Source organism: Triturus cristatus, chromosome 1_2, assembly GCF_964204655.1.
Source record: "Triturus cristatus chromosome 1_2, aTriCri1.1, whole genome shotgun sequence".
NCBI classification, from domain to species: domain Eukaryota; kingdom Metazoa; phylum Chordata; class Amphibia; order Caudata; family Salamandridae; genus Triturus; species Triturus cristatus.
Window position 1 is genome coordinate 84807491 of NC_140580.1, and position 22738 is coordinate 84830228.

Sequence of the window (22738 nt, forward strand, 5' to 3'; positions counted from 1 at the left end):
GATGTAGGCCGAGGTTTCTAAAGTTGTCTCTCTTAAGGTAAATTCCTGCATCTTTGCTGGACTTCCTCTCGCTCATGGGTGTCCAACTCTGGTCCAAGACAAATGATCTGTGGCTGGTTTGAAGACAAACACTGACTATAAATGGTTCTTTCCTGGATTTCCTGTATGTAAATTTATCTTGTGTCTGAAAACCGGACATGATCCGGCCCTCCTGTACCAACGTTGGACACGCCACCTCTAGCTGCTCTTGGAGTAAACCACACCACACAGTGGTTACTACAGCTTGACTGTGACCTCACCCCCCATGGCCGGTAACTAGATTACTCACACATGTGGGATCTGTACCCAGCAGTCTGTGGGGTTGGGGGGGAGTTTGCATGTCTGGCTTTTGAATGAAATACACATCAGTTCCCGTCCTGCTCTTTCCACCAAATTTGCTTTCCTCAGTGCCGGGACACCTCAACTTTCAAAGACGCTCATCTCCTACAGGGGGCTGCCCCTTGCTCTGATCCCCTAAACTGAACAAGCAATGGCCCCCTGTGTCCCATCCTCCTAAGAGTTATCTGCCTGATGCCCAGTGTGCCCTGACCATTGCTGCCCTTGGGGTGGCGCTGCACACGCCTGTGCCCATCAGCTGGGACCAGCCTGGCTTCAAACACTTCCACGCAGCCTGCTGGCACTCATAAAAGTCAGCGTGAGGTGGGAACCACCCGAGGTTTACTGCCATTTTTGTAAAAGTAGATCATGTTGGAACCCCCTCTGGCAGAAATGCAGCTGCATGGGGGCGTCCTCCCTAAATTCGTCTTAGTTACCTCATCCTCAGTGCAGTGATGGACTGGCCTACAGGGCAAAGAGGCAAAGTCTGAAGGGATGGCCTGGCAGGTCGGTTGTGAGCCTAAAACAGGCCAGCCGGGCCGGGTTTTATTGCCGATTCCCTGATATTACCACAAGGATTGCCCGTATCAAGCTCAGACTCATGCAGTCTTCCACACCTTACAAAACACGTATACAGCGTGTCAAACACGGACTCAACTTGCAATCAAGAGCCACTTTTTAGGTCCCGTCTGAGCCAGCGCTTGCGCTGGTCTGGTGAGACATTTAGTGAGTGGTCTTTAGAAATCCAACCACAAGCTTTTGCTTATGGCCTAAAGCTTGCGGTTACACGCGCGGGCACGCGCACAGCCGCCATCTGGCTTTCCTCGCTGCACCCTTACAGTGCGTGATCAGGCGCCATCTGGCTTTCCTCTCGCTTGCTCTCCCAAGTGCCTCGCTCCGTCCCTCCCCCACCACAGAGCGCGTCTCGCGGCCGTGCATCTTGTTTATGTTGTGCTTGTGGGTAAACTATGCATATTTACTGTTTATTATAAAACAGATTGCTTAATTGGTTTGTGGATTAACAGATTCACGGAGGCGTATACCCCGTGCCGTACTTTTTGCTGGATACAGATCCTGTCCTGGGACTGCCTCCGTTTACATGCTGTTTGTTATGGACCGGATAGTATAGACTGGAGTGAACGAGATTAGAAGATTACGATATCTCCATACAATCCAGGGGATTAAGTCTCTAGATAGCGCGGGTTAGAGACAACAAGAATCCAGTGATGAAGCGGACATCGCATTTAATTTTCGTTTTTACCTGGTCCTTCGGAGATATTGGAATTTCCAGCACCTGTACTATCTGGCTGTGTTTTTTCCTGGAGGCTGCTTATGCCCAGTTGCTACAGATTTTAATATTGATATTGGGAATTATATGTGTTTTTCCTGAAGAAGGTGATGGCCATAAACTAGTACCCACCGAAACGCGTCGATGCACTAAGAAGAGAAGTCTACGCTAAATCTGTGTGGGCAATTGTATCAGATATATAAAATAATGTTTTTAATGATTATAATTGATCTGCTTCTGATTTAGTAGTACTTCTCTGTGAATTGGAATTATTTTTCTCTTCTGTTTTCTCAGTTCTCTGTATCAATGTGAAAAAGCATTTTTGTGTTTTTAATGTTTCATGCAGTCCAGATAGGGATTGTCTAATTTTTATGATTTTTTTTTTTAATACATTATGTGATGACTGTGATTGTTAGATACTTGCAATTTTGCTATTGAATACATTTGTATCTTTTTAATCTTTGTACATATCTTTTGATTGCATTTTCCCTTTGTCCATTGTTGTCCTACTGGTGTTTAGAGGTTCCATGTGTAAGAGTGGTGTGCCTAGTGTGAATTGACCCAAAGGGGGTTTCCTTTTGACTGAGGTCTCTGCTGGTACCCTTCCCCTTTGGATTGTTGGGTCCCTCTCTCTTTTTTTGAGTTATTTTAATGTCCATACATTGCAACATCCTTAAAACAAGCAATGCAGGGAATGCACGCCACTTCTTGTTAGACACTGGCATATTAGTTTTGCTGCTCATGTTGATAGCCTGCTTTTAAATCGTGCCGACATTTAGACCGGATTTTGAAACAGCCCTGCACTTTATCTGGCTGCCCACCCCTTTACAATCTCACAAAGGCACCGATAAATAGCGCTGTGTCTCTTCTCAAAATGCCTGTGCCCCTTTTACCTGAATTTCCGTTTTCGGGACTCCACTTACAATCTATCGGACTGCCTACTGTTTTCTTTCCCTACCGGAGCTTCTCTGTGTAATTACTTCACTGCTTGTTTTCAGAAGTGTGCTCCATAACACCGTTTAGTTAGTTTGCTGCTCGTGTTCTAAGTCGGCGACCCCCTTTCAAATGCACATAACTATGTGGCGTTTTTTTATTTCTTTCCTGTTTGTTTTTTCCAAGTTGTGCCCATAATTTGAACGTAATGGAAAGATAAAAATGTACCTGTAAAAATTACCCAGTGCCAGTTGGCACAGTGTATCTTGTATATTTACTATTCAAATATGTTTTCTACTACTACAAAAGCTATTATTCATATAACCTTCTATCCAGTTCAATTTATGTTGTGACAAGTATGGTGTTGCTATGTACGTATTGCTAAAATGCTTTACAAATTAAATATCAGCATTAATTATTCACTCTTGCACATTCTTTACCACTGTAACTAGCAAACCCACAGCATCACTCAGCAACACCACAGCATCACACAGCATCACCACAGCATCACACAGCATCACCACAGCATCACTCAGTGCAACCACAGCATCACTAAGCGCAACCACAGCATCACTAAGCGCAACCACAGCATCACTCAGCGCCACCACAGCATCACTCAGCGTCACCACAGCATCACTCAGCACAACCAAAGCATCACTCAGCACAACCAGAGCATCACTCAGCACCACAACAGCATCACTCAGCGTCACAACAGCATCACTCAGCGCCACAACAGCATCACTCAGCACCACAACAGCATCACTCAGCGCCGCAACAGCATCACTCAGCACCACAACAGCATCACTCAGCGCCACAACAGCATCACTCAGCACAACCACAGCATCACACAGCGCCACCACAGCATCACTCAGCGCCACCACAGCATCACTCAGCACCACCACAGCTTCACTCAGCACCACCACAGCATCACTCAGCGCCACCACAGCATCACTCAGCACCACCGCAGCATCACACAGCACCACCGCAGCATCACACAGCGCCACCACAGCATCACTCAGCGCCACCACAGCATCACCCAGTGCCACCACAGCATCACTCAGTGCCACCACAGCATCACTCAGCATCACCACAGCATCACTCAGCATCATCACAGCATCACCACAGCATCACCACAGCATCACTCAGCACCATCACAGCATTACTATCGCTCAGGGCCACAACAGCATCACTCAGCGCCACCACAGCATCGCTCTACGCAACCACAGCAACACTCAGCACCACCACAGCATCAGTCAGCACCACCACAGCGTCACTCAGCACCACCACAGCTTCACTCAGCACCACCACAGCATCACTCAGCGCCACCACAGCATCACTCAGCACCACCGCAGCATCACTCAGCACTACCACAGCATCACTCAGCACTACCACAGCATCACTCAGGAACACCACAGCATCACTCCGGAACACAACAGCATCACTCAGGAACACCACAGCATCACTATGCGCTACCATAGCATCATTCTGCAGCGCCACAGTATCAATCAGCACCACCACAGCATCAGTCAGCACCACCACAGTATCAGTCAGCGCCACGACAGCATCACTCAGGGCCACCACAGCATCACTCAGGGCCACCACAGCATCACTCAGGGCCAGCACAGCATCACTCAGGGCCAGCACAGCATCACTCAACGACACAACAGCATCACTCAGTGCATCTTAAACTTTCTAATTACAACTTCTCAGCATGCTGCACAGCAAACACACTTCTTTACAGCACAGGTTAGAAACATTGTCAAAGTCATTAGCTCTACCTAAACACTTATAAGGCACCCCAATGCATAGCCAATAGGTCTCGCCTTAGGGACATTATAAGTGTGTAGTTATCCAGCACATTACCCTTCATTAAACAACATCAATTGTTGCATGGCTAATCACTTATAAGGTCCCAAAAGCGAGACCTATTGGCTATGCCAATGCTTGTAATACATTGCACCCTGCCCTACGGGCTGTTTAGAGCTAACCTTAGGGTGACTTATATGTATTACAAAGCGGGGTTTGAGCTTGGCAAAAAGTTTAATTTGCCAGGTCGAACAGTTTAAAACTACCCTTCAGGCAGCAAAGGCAGTCCTGAGATATGTTTTAAATGGCTACTGTAGTGGGTGGCTCAATGAGTGCTGCAGGCCGAATAGTAGTATTTAACTTTAGGGTTGGGTGAAATGCTCCATGCCGCCAGCAGAATATTTCCCACCCACATTACTCAAACATGGAGTTCAGACAAATTCCGCCAATCACTGCGTGGCAGGATTATTCTCTCGCAAGGCTTCCGAGTATGTGAGCTGGCGAGCAAAATCAAGATTTGGGGACCCCTAGCACAATTTTTTAACAGGGGGCGGTCTCCGGCATTTGTGGGCGGTTGTGGTCAGGGAACTGTCGTTCGAGTAGATTTCCTGTCACTCATGTAGATTTTGTACTCAAGCGGCAGCAAAATAAACTTGAATGGCTGGGCGCTCTTGCAAACGCATGGTGCAATTTGCGCTGATATTTAGCGTTGCTCGCCCTACTGCCACTAAATTGCAGCACGAGCAGTGCTTGTTGCATATTTTCCACCCATTGGAGGTATTCTGCGGAATCTCGGTGAGTTTTTCTGTATCCCTGATGAATTTCACGGAGTTCCGCCCACCATACATTAATTGTGGCAAACAGGTGTATGCCACATTTGCCATGTTTTAGGAGAGAACTCAAGCACTTTAGCACAAAAAACACAATTTAGAAAAACAGGAGGGGTGAAGGCAGAAGATTTTGAGGTGACCATACAGAGAGTGCCAAGTCAAACATGCTCAACCCTTACAGCTACTTGGTTCTTTAGAAAAAGAGAGACTTTTGGCCAAAAGAGTGTATGTAAAATATTTAAACTACACTTGTTGTTTATCCGTTCCTCTCGATATGTTAGCCAGGTCGGGTTCTACCCTTTGTTCTTCAGAGTTTATTGGCAACAACTGTGAATGCCCTCCTTTTCCATCACTCAATCAGGAAACTACCAGAGTTCAAAGCAGTTAAGTGTAGACAACAATCAGATTCTGAGGCCTGACAGAAAGGAGTAGAACTTTTAACAACATCATTTCCATTGTGATCAGTGGAGAGGTATGGACTCCTGTTGCTTGGTTGCTTAAAGTTTACTTAGTTGTGCTGTGTTTTTAAATCAATTCAATTCCTACCTGTTGGTCACCATTTTCTGCACTGTGTTTTGCACTTTTAGTTGGCCTGTCCCCGTTCCGCCACGGCTTGTGCCAATTGAGCGGAGGGACGCAAGGTCATTTCCGGGGCGTTTGTTGTAATGAGCGACATTCCACCTACCAGGTTAGCACGCTAGTTGTGTGCCCCGCCCACTCCGCCTACTTAACGCGGATCAGGGCGTGGACGCGCGCAGCTAAGACTCTGCTCACGGTCAGTGATTGCTGCCCAATACAATTGTTTATACTCTGCTTCCTTTTAACATTGAATACTTTTAAGTGAATGTAGTACCGTAATGCTGTGTTTTTAAATCAATTCAATTCCTACCTGTTGGTCACCATTTTCTGCACTGTGTTTTGCACTTTTAGTTGGCCTGTCCCCGCTCCGCCACGGCTTGTGCCGATTGAGCGGAGGGACGCGAGGTAATTTCCGGGGTGTTTGTTGTAATGAGCGACAGTCCGCCTACCAGGTTAGCGTGTTAGTTGTTCGCCGTGCCCACTTCGCCTACTTAACGCGGATCAGGGCGTGGACGCGTGGCGTGGCGAAGGCGCGCCAAAGGCAAGCCCTTCTGCACCTGTCCGCGCCAGACCGCCGTCAGACGCCTAGGAGTTCTGTTTGTTCATTCTATTCTCCAGTAAATTTTGCTACGCTGATATGCTGCGTTACTCCAGTATGGAGCTGCGCTCCTTAAACGTATGGAAAACATCCATGCCCCACGAGTCCTCCAGAAATTGTCAGCCTTCAATCCACAACAGCGAAGAGATAATTATACAAACTCATGAAATCATGAACATTCGCGCTAAAGTTACAAAAGCTGTTCCTAAACCTCTCCTGGCCTTATATCTTAATACTAGGTCTATACCTAAACATGCTCTTGAACTTTGGAGTCTTTTAGACGCAGAGAAGCAGGACACACATTAGATCTGATATTCATGAATTCCGTCAAACCGACCATTGATTCTCCCTGCCCAGTACTATGGACGGACCACTCTATTCTCAAATTTAGTGTGCCCATAAATATACATAGGAAAATCGGTCCGAATAAAAGTACTTTGATTCGGCTGTGGCGCAAGTTAACACCCGATACCTTTCTAGCACACTTTGAACCTCCACGACTAGGTCAAGCGGACACGGTGGATTTGGCTGCTAGTAATCTTGAATCCTCCATTACACTGGCTTTGGACAAAACCGTTCCTTTCACCAGGGTTCGAGTAAAAAATAATGCCTCACCCTGGTACACAGCTGCACTAAAAATTGATAATTAATTAAGTCGAGCTGCCGAACGCCAGTGGAGGAAAACTAAAACCGAGGAAGACCATAGGAACTATAAGCATCTTCACTCAAACTATATAAATAACATTAAATTAACCAAAAACCTATCTTACTCAGCGCATAAATAACGCTACACATTCCAGTAAAGAACTTTATAAAATATTGAAGGAATTTACCTCCCCTCAGGTTGAAGAGTCCTCTTTTTCGCCTACGCAAGAGTGGGTCGTCTCCGTTTCCTCTTTTATTGATAACAAAATTAAAACAATCTATGCCTCATTTCCTCATCAGGTCGATGATCATAGTCATTATATCATTAATGTGATTAAGTCACCCTCTTTGTTGGAACCTCATAATGCCCCCTTATTAACAGAGTTTGAACCCATAACTATCACTGAAGTAACGGAAAGTCTAAATAGGATTAAATCTGGCTCTCCAGCCGATCCTTTTCCTCCCCGCTCCTGTGCTAAAATTATGCTGCTGTTTGTGAATACCTTAACCACCATCTTTAACATGTCATTAAATCAAGCTAAGGTTCCGAAGAGATGGAAACATGCTCAGGTCAAGCCAATTCTTAAGAAATCTTCGGCTGACCCCAGCGTACCAGATAACTACCGCCCCATTTCATTGCTTCCCTATTTTGGGAAGGTACTGGAGCACTTAGTTAACAAACGTTTCACTGCCCATCTAGAGACCCATGGCCTCCTCGATTCCTCTCAGTCAGGCTTCCGTGCTGCTCATAGTATGGAGGCCGCAGTTATCGAGGTAGTAGATAACATCAGGCTTGCTGGAAAAACGAGAATCTGCAATTTTGGTTCTCTTGGACCTGTCTGCGGCTTTCGATACCATCTGCCACAGAACCTTGAAACATCGACTGTGGGAGGTGGGTATCAGAGGGAAGGCCTTGGACTGGTTTGAGAACTACCTGGCTGACCGACCCACCACAGTTCGTGTAGATGAAATGGTCTCACGCACCTATCCAGTAACGGTCGGGGTTCCGCAGGGATCCATTCTCAGTCCCATGCTGTTTAATGTATATCTAACACCTTTAGCGGATATCATTAGATCATACGGTTTAGTGACCCTTTCGTATGCTGATGATACCCAGCTGCTCGTTACTTGTGACTCTGACCATGATGGTGTTCAATCCCGTTTTAAGAGCTGCATGGTCCAGATTAACAATTAGATGAGCCTAAATAAATTACAATTGAATGGCAGTAAGACTGAGGTTATTCTCTTCGGAAAAGCCGAGCAGTTCTGGACACAGGACTGGTGGTCCACGGAGTTGGGCACCTGTCCCACCCCCAAGCTAGCAGTTCGCAATTCAGGTATCACTATTGATAACTCCCTGTCCATGAAAGCTCATATCAATCAGGTGCGAGGAGTTTGTTTTGGGATTATGCGCAATCTCCGAAAAATCTTTAAGTGGTTACCCATTGAAGCAAGGAAACCTTTGGTACAGGGACTTATCATCAGTCGCCTTGACTATGGTAACGCCCTGTTCACAGTACTTAATCAAGATCTGCTTTCTAAACTTCAAATCCTTCAAAATACTGCTGCCAGACTTGTTCTTAACCTTCCCCCCCGAACCCCATCGGCTCCGACTCTTAAAACTTTGCATTGGCTTTCGGTTCGCCAAAGAGGACGTTATAAAATCTTAAGTCTCACACATAAGACAATGTATGGTATTGGTCCATATTATCTGGCAAAAAATTGCAATGGTACGTACCGGGACGTTCCTTAAGGTCCGGCACAAAGTTTCACCTTGCTCAATCGCGTATTAGAATGGTCCGCAATGGTGGCCGATCATTTTCTTATCTAGCTCCTATGCTTTGGAACAAACTACCACTGGAACTCCTATCTATAACAGACCATTCATGTTTCTGTAAAAGGCTGAAAACCTGGCTTTTTCTCAATAAGTTCTTGTATCGGGTATTTATGTTACTGTCCGTTTCTTTGTCTTTAGCTGCTAGTGCCTTGAGACCTTTGGGTGATTTGTGCTCTCTATAAAAATGTTTGACATTGACATTGACTTAGTTGGTATTTACCACAAATATATGGATTATGTATGTAGTGCAGCCTCATTGGGAGTCTGTGCAATGGCATGCTAGGGACTGAAGTGTCCCCAAATCTGGCAGGATATTAATGATCATCTTTTTCATGCAATGTAAGCCTTATCTTTTAGAAACACACTCATTGGCTGGCTAGAAGTTATGTCAATACTGCATGCAGAGCCTTCAGCAGTACCCATCATGGGCATCTTTGAATGCTTTACATTTTAAAGACAAGTGACTCATGTATTTTGCACAATGATTATTTCATTTTTTTTTTTTAAATGGAATTGCCAGTTAAAGCTCCAGTCTAAGGGATTTGTTGGAATCACACAGGCATCGTGCAGTTTTAAAAGTTCTGGACCTGATAAAGGTACCCATACTGGACAACTGATGCGAATGGTAGGCCCAATCCATTGACTTGTGTCTTTTTCCCAAAATGAATGGACTTCCAGTGATGTAGTGAGTATGAACATGAGCATGCTTTTTCCTTCAACAAATACAATTAATTAAGACCTATGCTCATTTCATATGAGACCTTTGGCACCACAGCATGCATTAACTAAAATTTTAAAAACCAGAGAAGATCTGCTTCGGGAAACTTATTTTACAGAATTTACTTCCATTTTGCTGGCCGTGGAGTATGATATTCAAGAATTGGGAGGTTACTGGTCACCATTATACTACTAACAGATCAAAACAAGAATTTCCAGATCATCGCAGACCTGACTTCCCTCATATTGTCAGGCTACAGAATCCAAAAAAGGTGGAATTATGTTTTTGTTCCTGAAGATATAGTAATGCAAGTTTTGGTGCTCGGAACTCACAATTGAAATCATAGACCTCGCCATTTGGTTTCACTTGGTTGAGACAAACCAAAACATTGACAACTTTCAAGAACATTTCTGTAGTGGAAACACTAATGCTAACACGAAATGTCCTACCTGGGGCATACGTAGTTCCAGAAACATTGGATTTCGCTGGGAAAGAAAAGAAAAGAACAATCGATAAGTGCTCAAGATGCATCATGCATGCCACACAGCAGTGAATGATTTGTATTTGTTACCTGTTGTTGATGCTGGGATGGCATCTGCAAGAAAAGAAAATGCAGAATTAGCACACAAGGTGACTGAACCATAGAGGCTCAAGATAAATTGGGTCATGTGGTTTGAACCTTTCACCTCTAGGGTCACAGTTATATTCTTGCATCTGTTAGTGAATACTGTGTGTAAATAAGTGTGGTTAGCGATATCAGCCTGCTTGGGAGTCCCTCCATTATGGAGGCGGATATACGTCGCATCTCAATTTTGCAAAGCATGATGAGCGTCTGTGAGGCTGAGCAAAGGTCAGCCTGTAAGTCACTCACCATATCAGGGTCAGGCAGACAGGGACTTTACACGTGCTACATGAGCAGCCACCTGACAGGCTGAGCCAAGCTTTGCTGGGCTTAAGATTTCACAGACATGAGGGCTTGACCTCATCAGTAATTCATTTTGTAGCAGAAAATGTATGTTTAATTGCGTTTAAATTTACCAGAGCTAAAGTAGGCCTGCATTTTTAAAAGGCTACTGTCTTTTGCCATCTTGCTTTGTGACATATGAACATTGTATTTCTAGGTGAAGCTGCAGTTCTAACTGATGAATATGATGATCTGTTTTTTTTCTTTCCCATGTGAAGAAATGTTTTATTTTCTTTGTGAGAATCATGGTTTCTTTTGAAGAATATCTAATTCATAAGGGACCTGCAGGGTGCAGACTTGATGCTGTACCTTATCTAGATACAGATAATTTCAGTTTGAAGGATGCAGAATGAGGTTTGTATTGTGGAAGGTCCTGAGGTCCTGACAAGAATAAGATTGTAGCATCTTGCTTTAACCTGCTAAGAACGTCTCATGAGAACTGTGTATAGGTGTATCAAATGTTAGAGCGGTGTATTTTCAGCTAGTGCAATGAAGATTGGACTGAGTGTGTGAATTGGACTGATTTTCAATGCAAGTCAAGTCAAGTCAAAGGCTTTATTTCGATAAAAACATATCATAAAAGCTTCACAGTTAAAGAATTTGATTTCGTTTAACCTTAAAAACCAATTTTTACAATAAAAGAAAGAAGCACATCATAAATAGGTATTAAGAACAGATTAAACAATTTCTTTAAGCCTTTTGCTTCTAATGGACCATGCCCATGATAAAAATTTTGAAAGGGCACAAGCATACAAAGGGCGAGAGTCTGACATTAAAATGCGTAGCGCCTCAGTGTGATGCCTGGTTTCTAACAAACGACACAATTGCTTAAGCCATCTTCTTCTTGGGTGTACATACTCTTGGCATTCAAATAAAAAATGCGCCACAGACTCTTGTCTAGCTATGCACAATGGGCAAAATTCTATGGTCTGGGCTGGGGGTTTCCACCGAGATTGTAAAAGCATGAAGTGGAAGAGTCCCGGACCTAAATTTGAAGTAGAGGGTCCTATCAAAAGGTCTCTCTATGATATCAAGATATAATTCCCGGATCGGCAAGTCCTTGAATTTCAGAAAGTCCTCCGTGAGTCTGCCCAATGTGCAGTTAGTGTTCCGTTGGGTCGCAATCCAGTTCCAGTATAAAGACTTAAGTGTTGCTTTCGGAGGGGAAGACCTATTTTCCCATGCTGTACTTAGCCCCAGATTGCACAGGAGGGCTTTCATGTCTCTCAACCATTTTATCCTATGCCACCCAGGAAGTGACATAACTTCGGAGAGGCCTTTAGCATATTTAGCTAGCTCCGGGACTCGCCACAACCGTGCCCATAACAGTAGGGGGCGAAATTTTGCCAGATCACCAATTGGACGACAACCTAAATCAAGCATTAATGGAGTCGTAGGGGTACCTTGGGGAAGTGACATAATGGCCCTACAGAACTTCCTCTCAGAACTTGACAGCTCACTAGTATTGCATGAGCCCCACAGCTCAGCCTCATAAAGAGCGGAGCTTACTCCTCTTGCTGCATAGATCTCGATAACAGGGGCTATAGGTCTGATTGCACAGGAGCGCTGCTCCTTCAAAAGAGCCACTATTACCCTCTTGTGGGTTAGCAGCATCTTGCATAGATGAGGAGCCCACGGCATATTATGCGATAAGCGGATCCCTAGGTAATCGAACACATCCACCCTCCCCAAAGGTATGGCATTCAACCTCGGAGGGCGCACGGGTTTTTTAGGGGGGTTCATCACAAGATATTTCGTTTTATCAGTGTTGATTACCAGGCCCCGTTCTACTCAAAAAAGCTGGAAGTTGTTTAGTAATTTTTAGAGGCCCATTGGGGATTTGGAGAGTAAGAGTGTATCATCCACGAAGAGGAGGGTAGGGATACGTTGCCACGCCAGGGATGGTTCGTCTGAAGGATCTTTCAGCAGATGCTCGACAACACCGTTGACTTATAAAGAAAAGAGGGTGGGAGCTAGAACACATCCCTGGTGAACCCCTCTCTCTACCGGGATTCTGCTAGTTTTCTCTCCGTCCCTGCCCCATCTAATCTGGGCAAAGGTGTTTTCATGCATCCTTACAATTAGCAATAGTATGTAGTGGGGTACCCACATGTCAGCGAGAACTCTCCAAAGAGTCTCCCTTGCAACAAGGTCAAAGGCAGTCTTTAAATCGATAAATGCGTGATAGAGACTGCCCTTGCCCAGGACCACCACCTTCCAGTACACTAGCAACAATCTAAATGCTTGTTCAATTGTGCCAGTCCCTACTCTGAAGCCTGCCTGGTAGTCGGAAAGGATGTTGTTTTCACCGATCCATTGTAGTAATCTGACCAACAACACCTTCCCGACCACCCTTTGGGTTATGTCCAGCAGGCTTATAGGTCTATAGTTGGACGGGTCGTCCCTAGCCCCCTTTTTAAAAATAGGGACAACCTCCGCCCCTTTCCAAGATGCGGGAATAGGTGCACCCCTATAGATGGCATTAAGCAGGCAATGGATAAATTTACTCCATTTCGGAATATCTGAGCGTAGCAGATCCCCAGGGATGCCATCTGGGCCGGCTGCTTTTTGGGGCCTGATGGTGCTGATTGCATACTCCACTTCTTTAATAGAAAAAACAGGATCTGCCAAATCTGCCTCCCAATCTTAGAAGAGGGACGAGTAGTAGATCTCAAACTCTACTGTTAATCATCACTGTGCATACTAGGGAATTTGCTGCAGGTCCTACATGCAACCTGTAGTTGGCAGGTTACCCCCGCAGCATATTGCCTTTAGATATGTGAAGTAGGTATTGACTGCAGAGTCTGACATATGGTATAACACAGTACCTTGTTCCCATATGGCCATTACCACGTTAACTGAGGTTGTCCACTCAGACACTGTTCCCAAATGGCCGTTGGCCAGGCACTGCGCCACAACTTCAAAGACATCTGGCACTCGCTGTGCATGTCCTTGAGCCATGCAAAGTGGTGGTTGGCCACAGAGCCTGGTCTCTGTCCAGGTCCTACACTCCACTGCCCGCGGATGTCCAAGCACAGAGGGGTGATCTAAAGAGCAATTGAGCTAGCAAGGCCTACAACTCAAGCAACATGGGTCCCTGCATAACATTTACAGGCTTTTGTAGCTTGTTGGGTTGCCGGACCCAGTCTACAGCTAGTCCATGCACACAATCCACAAATTATCTTTCTTTACATTTTTGGGGATGCTTTTTCATGCTTCTTACTGATGAACTTTAAAAAAAAATCTTTCTTTTTTATTAAACTTTGGTTAAAAATCTTTCTGACATTTTTTATATGGACCTTTATTACCAAGGAGATACATTTTTTGTGTTCTTTTTCCAAACAGATGATTTTATTACACCAGTTACAGAACACTGAAAAAACTGGGGGCGCCAATCATTGTCCTCTTTGATTTGTTAATGCACATATTGTAGCAGGGTCACTTCTTATTTCTCTTCATCCCTCCACTATCTGTGCATATCCACCCAAGAGTACTTCTTTGGATGCAATCCCCCATGTTTTATCTCATTTACTTGTCCAGAACAAGTAAAAGACTGGAAACCTACACTGTAGCTAATGGTCACAGAGTACATGCAACTCTGCAGGCATTACCCTTCTTATCGCAAGTTGGGTGTGAGTAGTCACTTTTTGTTTGATGAGAAGCAAGAGCTCAGGCACCGCTGTAGGGATTACAATGTCCCTAGCCGCCAGCCCTTTGATGGTGGTTCTCCTGCCATGGAAAGGCAGGCGGAAGGTAACTTTGGAGGCCGCTAGCGTACCCCCCATCGCTCTGGGCCCTCTGCTATTGGGCCTATTGCAGAGATGTTTTTTAAAGTGTATATTTACTATTGTGGCTTGTGCTGCAGCCTGCAGCACAAGCCACAGTAGAAAATATACACTTTGCGACAGCCGTGAATGTGGTCGCATTGTAATGAAGGAAGCAGAACCGCCGACTCCTTTTCGGGGGGTCTCTCTTCTGCTTCTGTCTGACCGGCATCGTAATGATACCCTAGGTTTTCAAAGTTATTGAACTTGAATGAAAGTTAGGACAGTGGGGAGAGCAGCAGAGCTGCTGGCATCCAACGCCCATAGAACATGACCTCTGGCCTTGTGCAGCAGCGCTCGGACTGGCTCTGGTCTCCAGTTAGACCTAGCACCCCATCGACCTCCTATCTCCAACCACAGCTCGGCACACCCTTTGGCAATTCACAGAGTGGCTGGGACGCAAGGCGTGCCATTCAGCAAGGCTGTGTGTCCACCCTCAATAAATGTCCAACCCCGGCTGCCATGCCAATCCAAATAAATGAGCACAAATCATTTTTTTAATTTGGAACAGGTTTACTAATAAACATACTTTTACTCTATTACTAATAGAGCGCAAGGAAATCTATCTTTTAGTGATCAAAGATTCCCTTCTAGAATCAGTTGACGGGGCAAAAAACTAGAGGCCAAACATGCAAAGCTTAATTATGGTGATTCTTTCTTACTGCACAAATTAAACTCTTGTCCTATGGAGATCTTTATGTACCTTTGTCAATCACTACTGTGCGTGGAAAAGTAGCATAGCATATATGCAGTTGTGTAGAGAAAAATATGCTATTTATTACTAATATTGAGGGAGTGGAGGGGCGTCATGACTCACTCAAGGCTTCACATCTCCTGTCATGACCTCTTCCCACACTAAATCCTGTCATGACCTCTTCCCACACTAAACAATGGTAATAGATAGCATATTATACTCTTCTCATTAAATATATATATGTATACATATATGTATACACATCATTTGAGATGTCATCAGTGATGTCACTGACCATGTCATGAATTATGTTATATGTGACGTCATCAGCAGTGCATCGCAGTGGCGCTAGTCATAGTTAGCCTAACTAACTATAACAGCTGAATTTCTCTGGTTTTGTACTAGTGAAATGTCCAACTGACTATATGATCCCTGCAATCTGTGGTTTTTTCAGTGAATTTCTAAGGTTTTTTAAATGCTAATTTCTAACTATAATGTCGCTGAAACCTATGGTTTTTTCAGTGAATTTCAAAGGTTTTTTAAATGCTAATTTCTAACTATAACGACCCTAAAACCTATGTTCTTTTTCAGTGAATTTCTAAGGTTTTTTAAATACTAATTTCTAACTATACCATCCCTGAAACCTATGATTTTTTCAGTGAATTTCAAAGCTTTTTTAAATGCTAATTTCTAACTATAACGTCCCTGAAACCTATGGTTTTTTCAGTGAATTTCTAAGGTTTTATAAATGCTAATTTCTACCTATAACATCCCTGAAACCTATGGTTTTTCAGTGAATTTCTAAGGTTTCATAAATGCTAATTTCTACCTATAACGTCCCTGAAACCTATGGTTTCTTCAGTGAATTTCGAAGGTTTTTTAAATGCTAATTTCTAACTATTCCTGCAGATGTATGACATATGCAGAAAGAGGAAGAAAAGTGCAGAAAGAAGCAAGAGAAATGAAGAAAGAGGCAACAGAAGTCCAGAAAGACGAAGAAAGGTGCTGAAAGAAGCAAGAGATATGTAGAAAGAACCAACAGAGGTGCAGAAAGAGGCCTTGTTTCCAAGTCATTCTGTGCCCCTAACTTTTTGCTGACTGGTACTGGTGGTAACTGACTCTGACTGACCAGGCCCCGAGCCAGTGCTATACTGAAAGACACTTAGAATACAGTGAAAACACCTACATACACTAGAGTACACTATGGGTTGGAGTACTCCTGTGATTGAAATGACCTCACCTCGAAGGCCCTAGTACATAATAGGTCAGGGGGATTAAAACCACCTCTAAGTCAGAGGTGCCGAAAGAGGTAAGAAGGGTGCAGAAACAGGCACGAAAGGTGCAGAAAGAGGGAACAGAGGTGCAGAAAGAGGCAAGAGGGATACGAAAATTTGCAAGAGAGGTACAGAAAGGAGCAAGAGCAGTGCATAAAGAAGCAAGAGAAGTGCAGACAGAAGCAAGAGAGGTGGAGAAATACAGAAAAGGGTGCAGAAAGAGCAAAAGGGATACAGAAATTTGCAAAAGAGGTGCAGAAAGAAGCAAGAGTAGGGCAGAAAGAAGCAACATCATGTACAGAAAGAGGCAAAAGAGGTACATAAACAGACTGGAAAGATGCAGAAAGAGGGAACAGGGGTTCAAAAAGAGGCAAGAGAGGTGCAGAAAGAGCAAAGAAGGGTTCAGAAAGAGTCAAGAGGAGTGCAGAAAGAAGCAAGTGAGGTGCAGAAAGAAGCAACTGAGGTGCAGAAGAGAGGCGCAGAAACAAGCAAAAGAAGTGCAGAAAGAGGCAAAATAATTGCTGAAAGAAGCAACAGAGGTGTAGAAAGAAGCAAGAGAAGTGCATAAAGAGGCAAGTGAGATGCAGAAAGAAGCAATAGCAGTGCAGAAAGAACCAACACAGGTATAGAAAGAGGAAAGAGATCTGCAGAAAAACAACGGGGTGCTGAAAGAGGCAAGTGAGGTGCAGAAAGAAGCTAGAGATGTGCAGAATGAAGGAAGAGAAGTGCAGAAAGAAGTAACAGAGGTGCAGAAAGATACAAAAATGGTGCAGATAGACGTCAGAGGGATAAAGAAAAAGGGAAGAGAGGTGCAGAAAGAGGAAGAGGGGTGCAGAAAGAGGTAAGAGAGGTACAAAAAGAGGCAAATGAGGTACTTAAAAATGCAAGAGGGGTGCAGAAAGAAGGAAAAGAAGTGGAGAAATATGCAAGAGAATTGCTGAAAGAAGCAACTGAGGTGTAGAAAGAAGCAAGAGAAGTGGAGAAAGAGGCAAGTGAGCTGCAGAAAGAAGCAAGAGCAGTGCAGAAAGAAGCAACAGAGGTGCAAAAAGAGAAAGAGGAGGGCAGAAAAAGGTAGGATAGGTGCCCAAAGAGGTAAGAGAGGTACAGAAAGAGGCAGGAGATGTGCAGAAACAGGCAGGGAAGGTGCAAAAAGAGGGAACAGGGGTGCAGAAAGAGGCAAGAGGGATACAGAAAATTGCAAGAGTGGTACAGAAAGAAGCAAAAGAAGTGCAGAAAGAAGCAAGAGAAGTGTAGAAAGAAGCAATAGAGGTGAAGAAATAGAGAAGAGGGTGCAGAAAGAGGCAAGAGGGATACAGAAATTTGCAAAAGAGGTGCGGAAAGTAGCAAGAGCAGTGCAGAAAGAAATTACAGAGGTGTAAAAGAGGCAAGTGGGGTGCAGATAGAGGTAGGAGAGGTGCACAAAGAGGCAATAGAGGTACAGAGAGAGGCAGGAGGGGTACACAAAAAAGGAAGAGAGGTACAGAAAGAGGCAAAAGAGGTGCAGAAACAGACAGGAAAGGTACAGGAAGAGGGGTGCAAAAAGAGAGGTGCAGAAAGAAACAAGTGAGGTGCAGAAAGAGGCAACGGAGGTGCAGAAAGACACAAAATAGTTACAGAAACAAGCAACAGAGGTGCAGAAAGAGGCAAGAGAATTGCTAAAAGAAGCAACAGAGGTGTAGAAAGAAGCAAGAGAAGTGCAGTCAGAGGCAAGTGAGGTGCAGAAAGAAGCAAGAGCACTGCACAATGAACCAACAGAGGTGCAAAAAGAGGCAAGAGGGGTGCAGAAAGAGGTAGGAGAGATACACAAAGAGGCAAGAGAGGTACTTAAAGAGGCAGGAAGGGTGCAGAAAGACGGAAGAGAAGTGCAGAAAGAGGAAAGAGAATTGCTGAAAGAAGCAATAGAGGTGTAGAAAGACGCAAGTGATGTGCAGAAAGAGGCAAGGGGGGTTCAGAAAGAAGCAAGAGCAGTGCAGAAAGCAACAGAGGTGGAAAAAGAGGCAAGAGGGGTGCACAAAAAGGTAGGAGAGGTGCACAAAGAGGCAAGCGAGGTACAGAAAGAGGCAGGAGGTGTGTAGTAAGAAGGAAGAAAAGTATTGAAAGAAGCAACAGAGGTACATAAAGAGGCAAGAGGGGTACAGAAAGAGAAAAGAGGGGTGCAGAAAGAGTCAAGAGATCTGCAGAAAAAAGCAACAGAGGTGCTGAAAGAGGCAAGTGAGGTGCAGAAAGAAGCAAGAGAGGTGCAGAAAGAGGCAATAGAAGTGCAGAAATAAGCAACAGAGGTGTCGAAAGAGGCAAGAGAAGTACAGAAAGAGGCAAGAGAATTGCTGAAAGAAGCAACAAAGGATAAAAAAGAAGCAAGAGCAGTGCAAAAAGGACCAACAGAGGTGCAAAAAGAGGCAAGAGGGTGCAGAAAGAGGTACGAGAGGTGCACAAAGATGCAAGAGAGGTACAGAAAGAGGCAGGAGGTGTGCAAAAAGAAGGCAGAGAAGTGCAGAAAGAGGCAAGAGAATTGCTGAAAGAAGCAACAGAGGTGTAGAAAGAAGCAAGAGAAGTGCAAAAAGAAGTAAGTTAGGTGCAGAAAGAAGCAAGAGCAGTGCAGAAAGAACCAACAGAGGTGCTGAAAGAGGCACCAGAGTTGCAGAAGGAGGCACGAGAGGTGCATAAAGAAAGAAGAGGAATGCAGAAAGAAGCAACAGAGGTGCTAAAAGATACACAAGGGGTGCAGAAAGAAGGAAGAGAAGTGACGAAAGAATCAACAGGGGTACTGAAAGAGGCACGAAGGGTGCAGAAAGAGGCAAGGGAGGTGCAGTAAGAAGCAACAGGTACAGAAAGAGACAAGCGTGGTGCAGAAAGAGGGAAGAGAGGTGTAGAAAGAGGCAAGAGGCAAGAGAGTTGCACACATAGGGAAGAGGGGTGCAAAAACAGGCAGGAGAGGTGCAGATAGAAGCAAGTGAAATGCAGAACGAGACAACAGAGGTGCAGAAAGACACAAGAAAGGTGCAGAAACAAGCTGGAGAAGTGCATAAAGAGCAAAGAGAATTGCTGAAAAAAGCAACAGAGGTGTAGGAAGAAGCAAGAGCAGTGCAGAAAGAACCAACAGAGGTGCAAAAAGAGGCAAGAGGTGTGCAGAAAGAGGTAGGAGAGGTGCACAAAGAGGCAAGAGAGGTACAGAAAGAGGCAGGTGGAGTGCAGAAAGAAGGTAGAGAAGTGCAGAAAGAGGCAAGAGAATTGCTGAACGAAGCAACAGAGGTGTAAAAAGAAGCAAGAGAAGTGCAGAAAGAGGCAAGTGAGGTGCAGAAAGAAGCAAGAGCAGTGCAGAAAGAACCAACAGCGGTGCAAAAAGAGGCAAGAGTGGTGCAGAAAGAGGTAGGAGAGGTGCACAAAGAGGAAAGAGAGGTACAGAAAGAAGCAGGAAGGGTGCACAAAAAAGGAAGAGAAGTGCAGAAAGAGGCAAGAGAATTGCTGAAAGAAGCAACTGAGGTGTAGGAAGAAGCAAGAGAAGTGCAGAAAGAGGCAAGTGAGGTGCAGAAAGAAGCAAGAGCAGTGCAGAAAGAACCAACAGAGGTGTAAAAAGAGGCAAGAGGGGTGCAGAAAGAGGTAGGAGAGGTGCACAAAGAGGAAAGAGAGGTACAGAAAGAAGCAGGAAGGGTGCAGAAAGAAGGAAAAAAGTACAGAAAGAGGCAAGACAATTGCTGAAAAAGCAACATAGGTGTAAAAAGAAGCAAGAGAAGTACAGAAAGAACCAACAGCGGTGCAAAAAGAGGCAAGAGTGGTGCAGAAAGAGGTAGGAGAGGTGCACAAAGAGGAAAGAGAGGTACAGAAAGAAGCAGGAAGGGTGCAGAAAGAAGGTAGAGAAGTGCAGAAAGAGGCAAGAGAATTGCTGAACGAAGCAACAGAGGTGTAAAAAGAAGCAAGAGAAGTGCAGAAAGAGGCAAGTGAGGTGCAGAAAGAAGCAAGAGCAGTGCAGAAAGAACCAACAGCGGTGCAAAAAGAGGCAAGAGGGGTGCAGAGAAAAGGTAGGAGGGGTGCACAAAGGGGCAAGAGAGATACAGAAAGAGGCAGTAGGGGTGCAGGAAGAGGAGGAGAAGTGCAGAAAGAGGCAAGAGTACTGCTGAAAGAAGCAACAGAAGTGTAGAAAGAAGCAAGAGAAGTGCAGAAAGAGGCAAGTGAGGTGCAGAAAGAAGCAACAGCAGTGCAGAAAGAACCAACAGAGGTGCTGAAAGAGGCAAGTGAAGTATAGAAAGAGGAAAGGGATCTGCATAAAAACAACAGAGGTGCTGAAAGAGGCAAGTGAGGTGTAGAAAGAAGCTAGAGATGTGCAGAATGAACGAAGCGAAGTGCAGAAGAAGTAACAGAGGTGCAGAAAGATACAAAAATGGTGCAGATAGACGTCAGAGGGATAAAGAAAAATGGAAGAGAGGTGCAGAAAGAGGGAAGAAGTGTACAGAAAGAAACAAATGAGGTGCAGAAAGAGGCAACAGACATGCAGAAAGAGGGGAGAGAGGTACAGAAAGTAGAAGAGATTTGCAGAAAGAGGCAAGAGAAGTACAGAAAAAGAAAGAATTGTGCAGAAAGAAGCAACAGAAATACAGAAAGAGGCAAGAGAGGTGCATAAGGAAGCAAGAGTAACAGGCGACCAGTCAGGGTTTGCAAAGGGCTTTCCACCACGCTGTAACACTTGTCACTGCATTTTTGGTAATGTTTGAGCCGTTTGAGCTAGAAACAAGGCTTTTTTTCTACAAATCTGCAGATTAGGGAGCAGATGATGAATTATGTGGATAATGCGGAAAATTCATAACTGTGCAAATGTCGGTGCAGCCAAACAGTTGCAAAATTCCAGTGACCCTGCTCATACCTCTGACTAGGTCCACAAGTGCTCCTCAGTGATTCCTTCTTTTCTTATCTCATTGAGTTCATAGTTGAGCTTTTATGGAAATGAGGAAGACTAATCCTGAGGTTACCACTCCACAACACAGACTACCATACCACATAATTACTCTTCATAAAACATAATCCCACTCTACATAATTCCTATACACTAAATACCACATACTTTCTATCCACATAATTTCACTGCACAACATACCACAAAATTATACTACACACAACGTACATCCACTCCACTCCAAAAAACATAAGTAAAAAATGTTTACATTTACAATGCCAATCACTCAAACTCTCACAAATGCGAAACCTATTACATTGCAAACATTTCTCTAACTAGTAGTCACGTTTGCAGAGTGGTGGAGAATGGGTGCTGGACCTCCGACTAGGGCTCGGGAATTCGGCTGCGAAGGATTTACAGGAGGTACCAGAAGGGCTTCTTGGCTCCCAAAGTCCCTCAGGAGTAAAGTGGACTTCATCCCCATCCTGTAGTCTGCTAGAAGATGCATTTGCAGAGTGATGGAGAAAGGGGGGTGTGACCTCCAAAGAGGTCTTAGCAATCCCAATGTGTGGGACCTACTGGAGGTAACAGGAGGGGTAGTTGGCCCCCAAGGACAAACTTGGGGCCAACTACCCCTTCTATTACCTCCAGTAAGTCCCACACAGCATGATTGTTAAGTTTGCCTAGCAGGCCAATCCCCCTTTAACAACCACTCTGAAAACTCGCTCTCTGGCGCGCTCTTGGATGGGGATTGAAGTCCCCTTCGCTGCTGGGGGTCCTTAAGGCCAACTAGTCTACCTCCAGTAAGCCCCGCACAGTGCGATTGCTGAGAGGCAGTTGAGGTATCAAGCCCCCTTCATTCCTAAGGGTCCCTGGGGGCCAACAAGCCCACCAGGTACCTCCACACAGCTGGATTGCTGAGAGTGGGCCGAGGCAATGCCCCCTATTTACACTACTCTGCAAACACGGCTACTGGCACACACTGCTGCTCAGGGGATGAAGTCCACTTGTGTCCTTAGGACCTCATCGCCTCACCAGCAGTGCGCAAAGAGGCGTGTTTGCAGAGTGGTGTAAAAAGGGGTATGACCTCGGACCACCTCTCTGCAATCCAGCTGTGTGGCACTTACTGGAGGTACCTGGTGGGCTAGTTGGTACCCAGGGACCCTCAGGAATAAAGGGGGCTTAATTCCCTAATTCAGGACGCACCAGGAGGTGCGTTTGCAGAGTGGTGCATGGTGGGGCGGAGCCTCCGGGGAATGCCGACTTTTGCTTTTTTGGAAGAGGGGCTGTGTAGCCCCCCTACCCTTAATTATTTTTGTGCCCTGGGGACCTCATCCCCTGGGCCTGAGCATTGTTTGTTTTTTTAAGGGAAGGGGGCCGCGTGGCCCCCTTCCCTGAGCAACTTAAGGCCCCGGGGAACCCATCCCCCGGGGCCTGGCCTCGTTTAAAAACATTTTTTTTTATTTCTCCTGGGAGGGGGGCCTGGGC

The 22738-nt window shown here is 45.0% G+C and overlaps 1 protein-coding gene across 10 annotated transcripts in view; it reads right to left on the reverse strand.

Annotated features, from left to right (window-relative positions):
* LOC146866846 (scavenger receptor cysteine-rich domain-containing protein DMBT1-like) overlaps nt 1–22738 on the reverse strand; it is a 1139300-nt gene that overhangs the window by 525752 nt on the left and 590810 nt on the right. For all 10 annotated transcript variants that reach the window (XM_085602006.1, XM_085601995.1, XM_085601984.1 and 7 more), the window contains 2 exons: nt 10181–10204; nt 10059–10094 (listed from right to left, as the gene is read on the reverse strand). In XM_085602006.1, coding sequence (XP_085458132.1) covers nt 10059–10094; nt 10181–10204 — 60 coding nt within the window. The remainder of the gene's footprint in view (nt 1–10058; nt 10095–10180; nt 10205–22738) is intronic.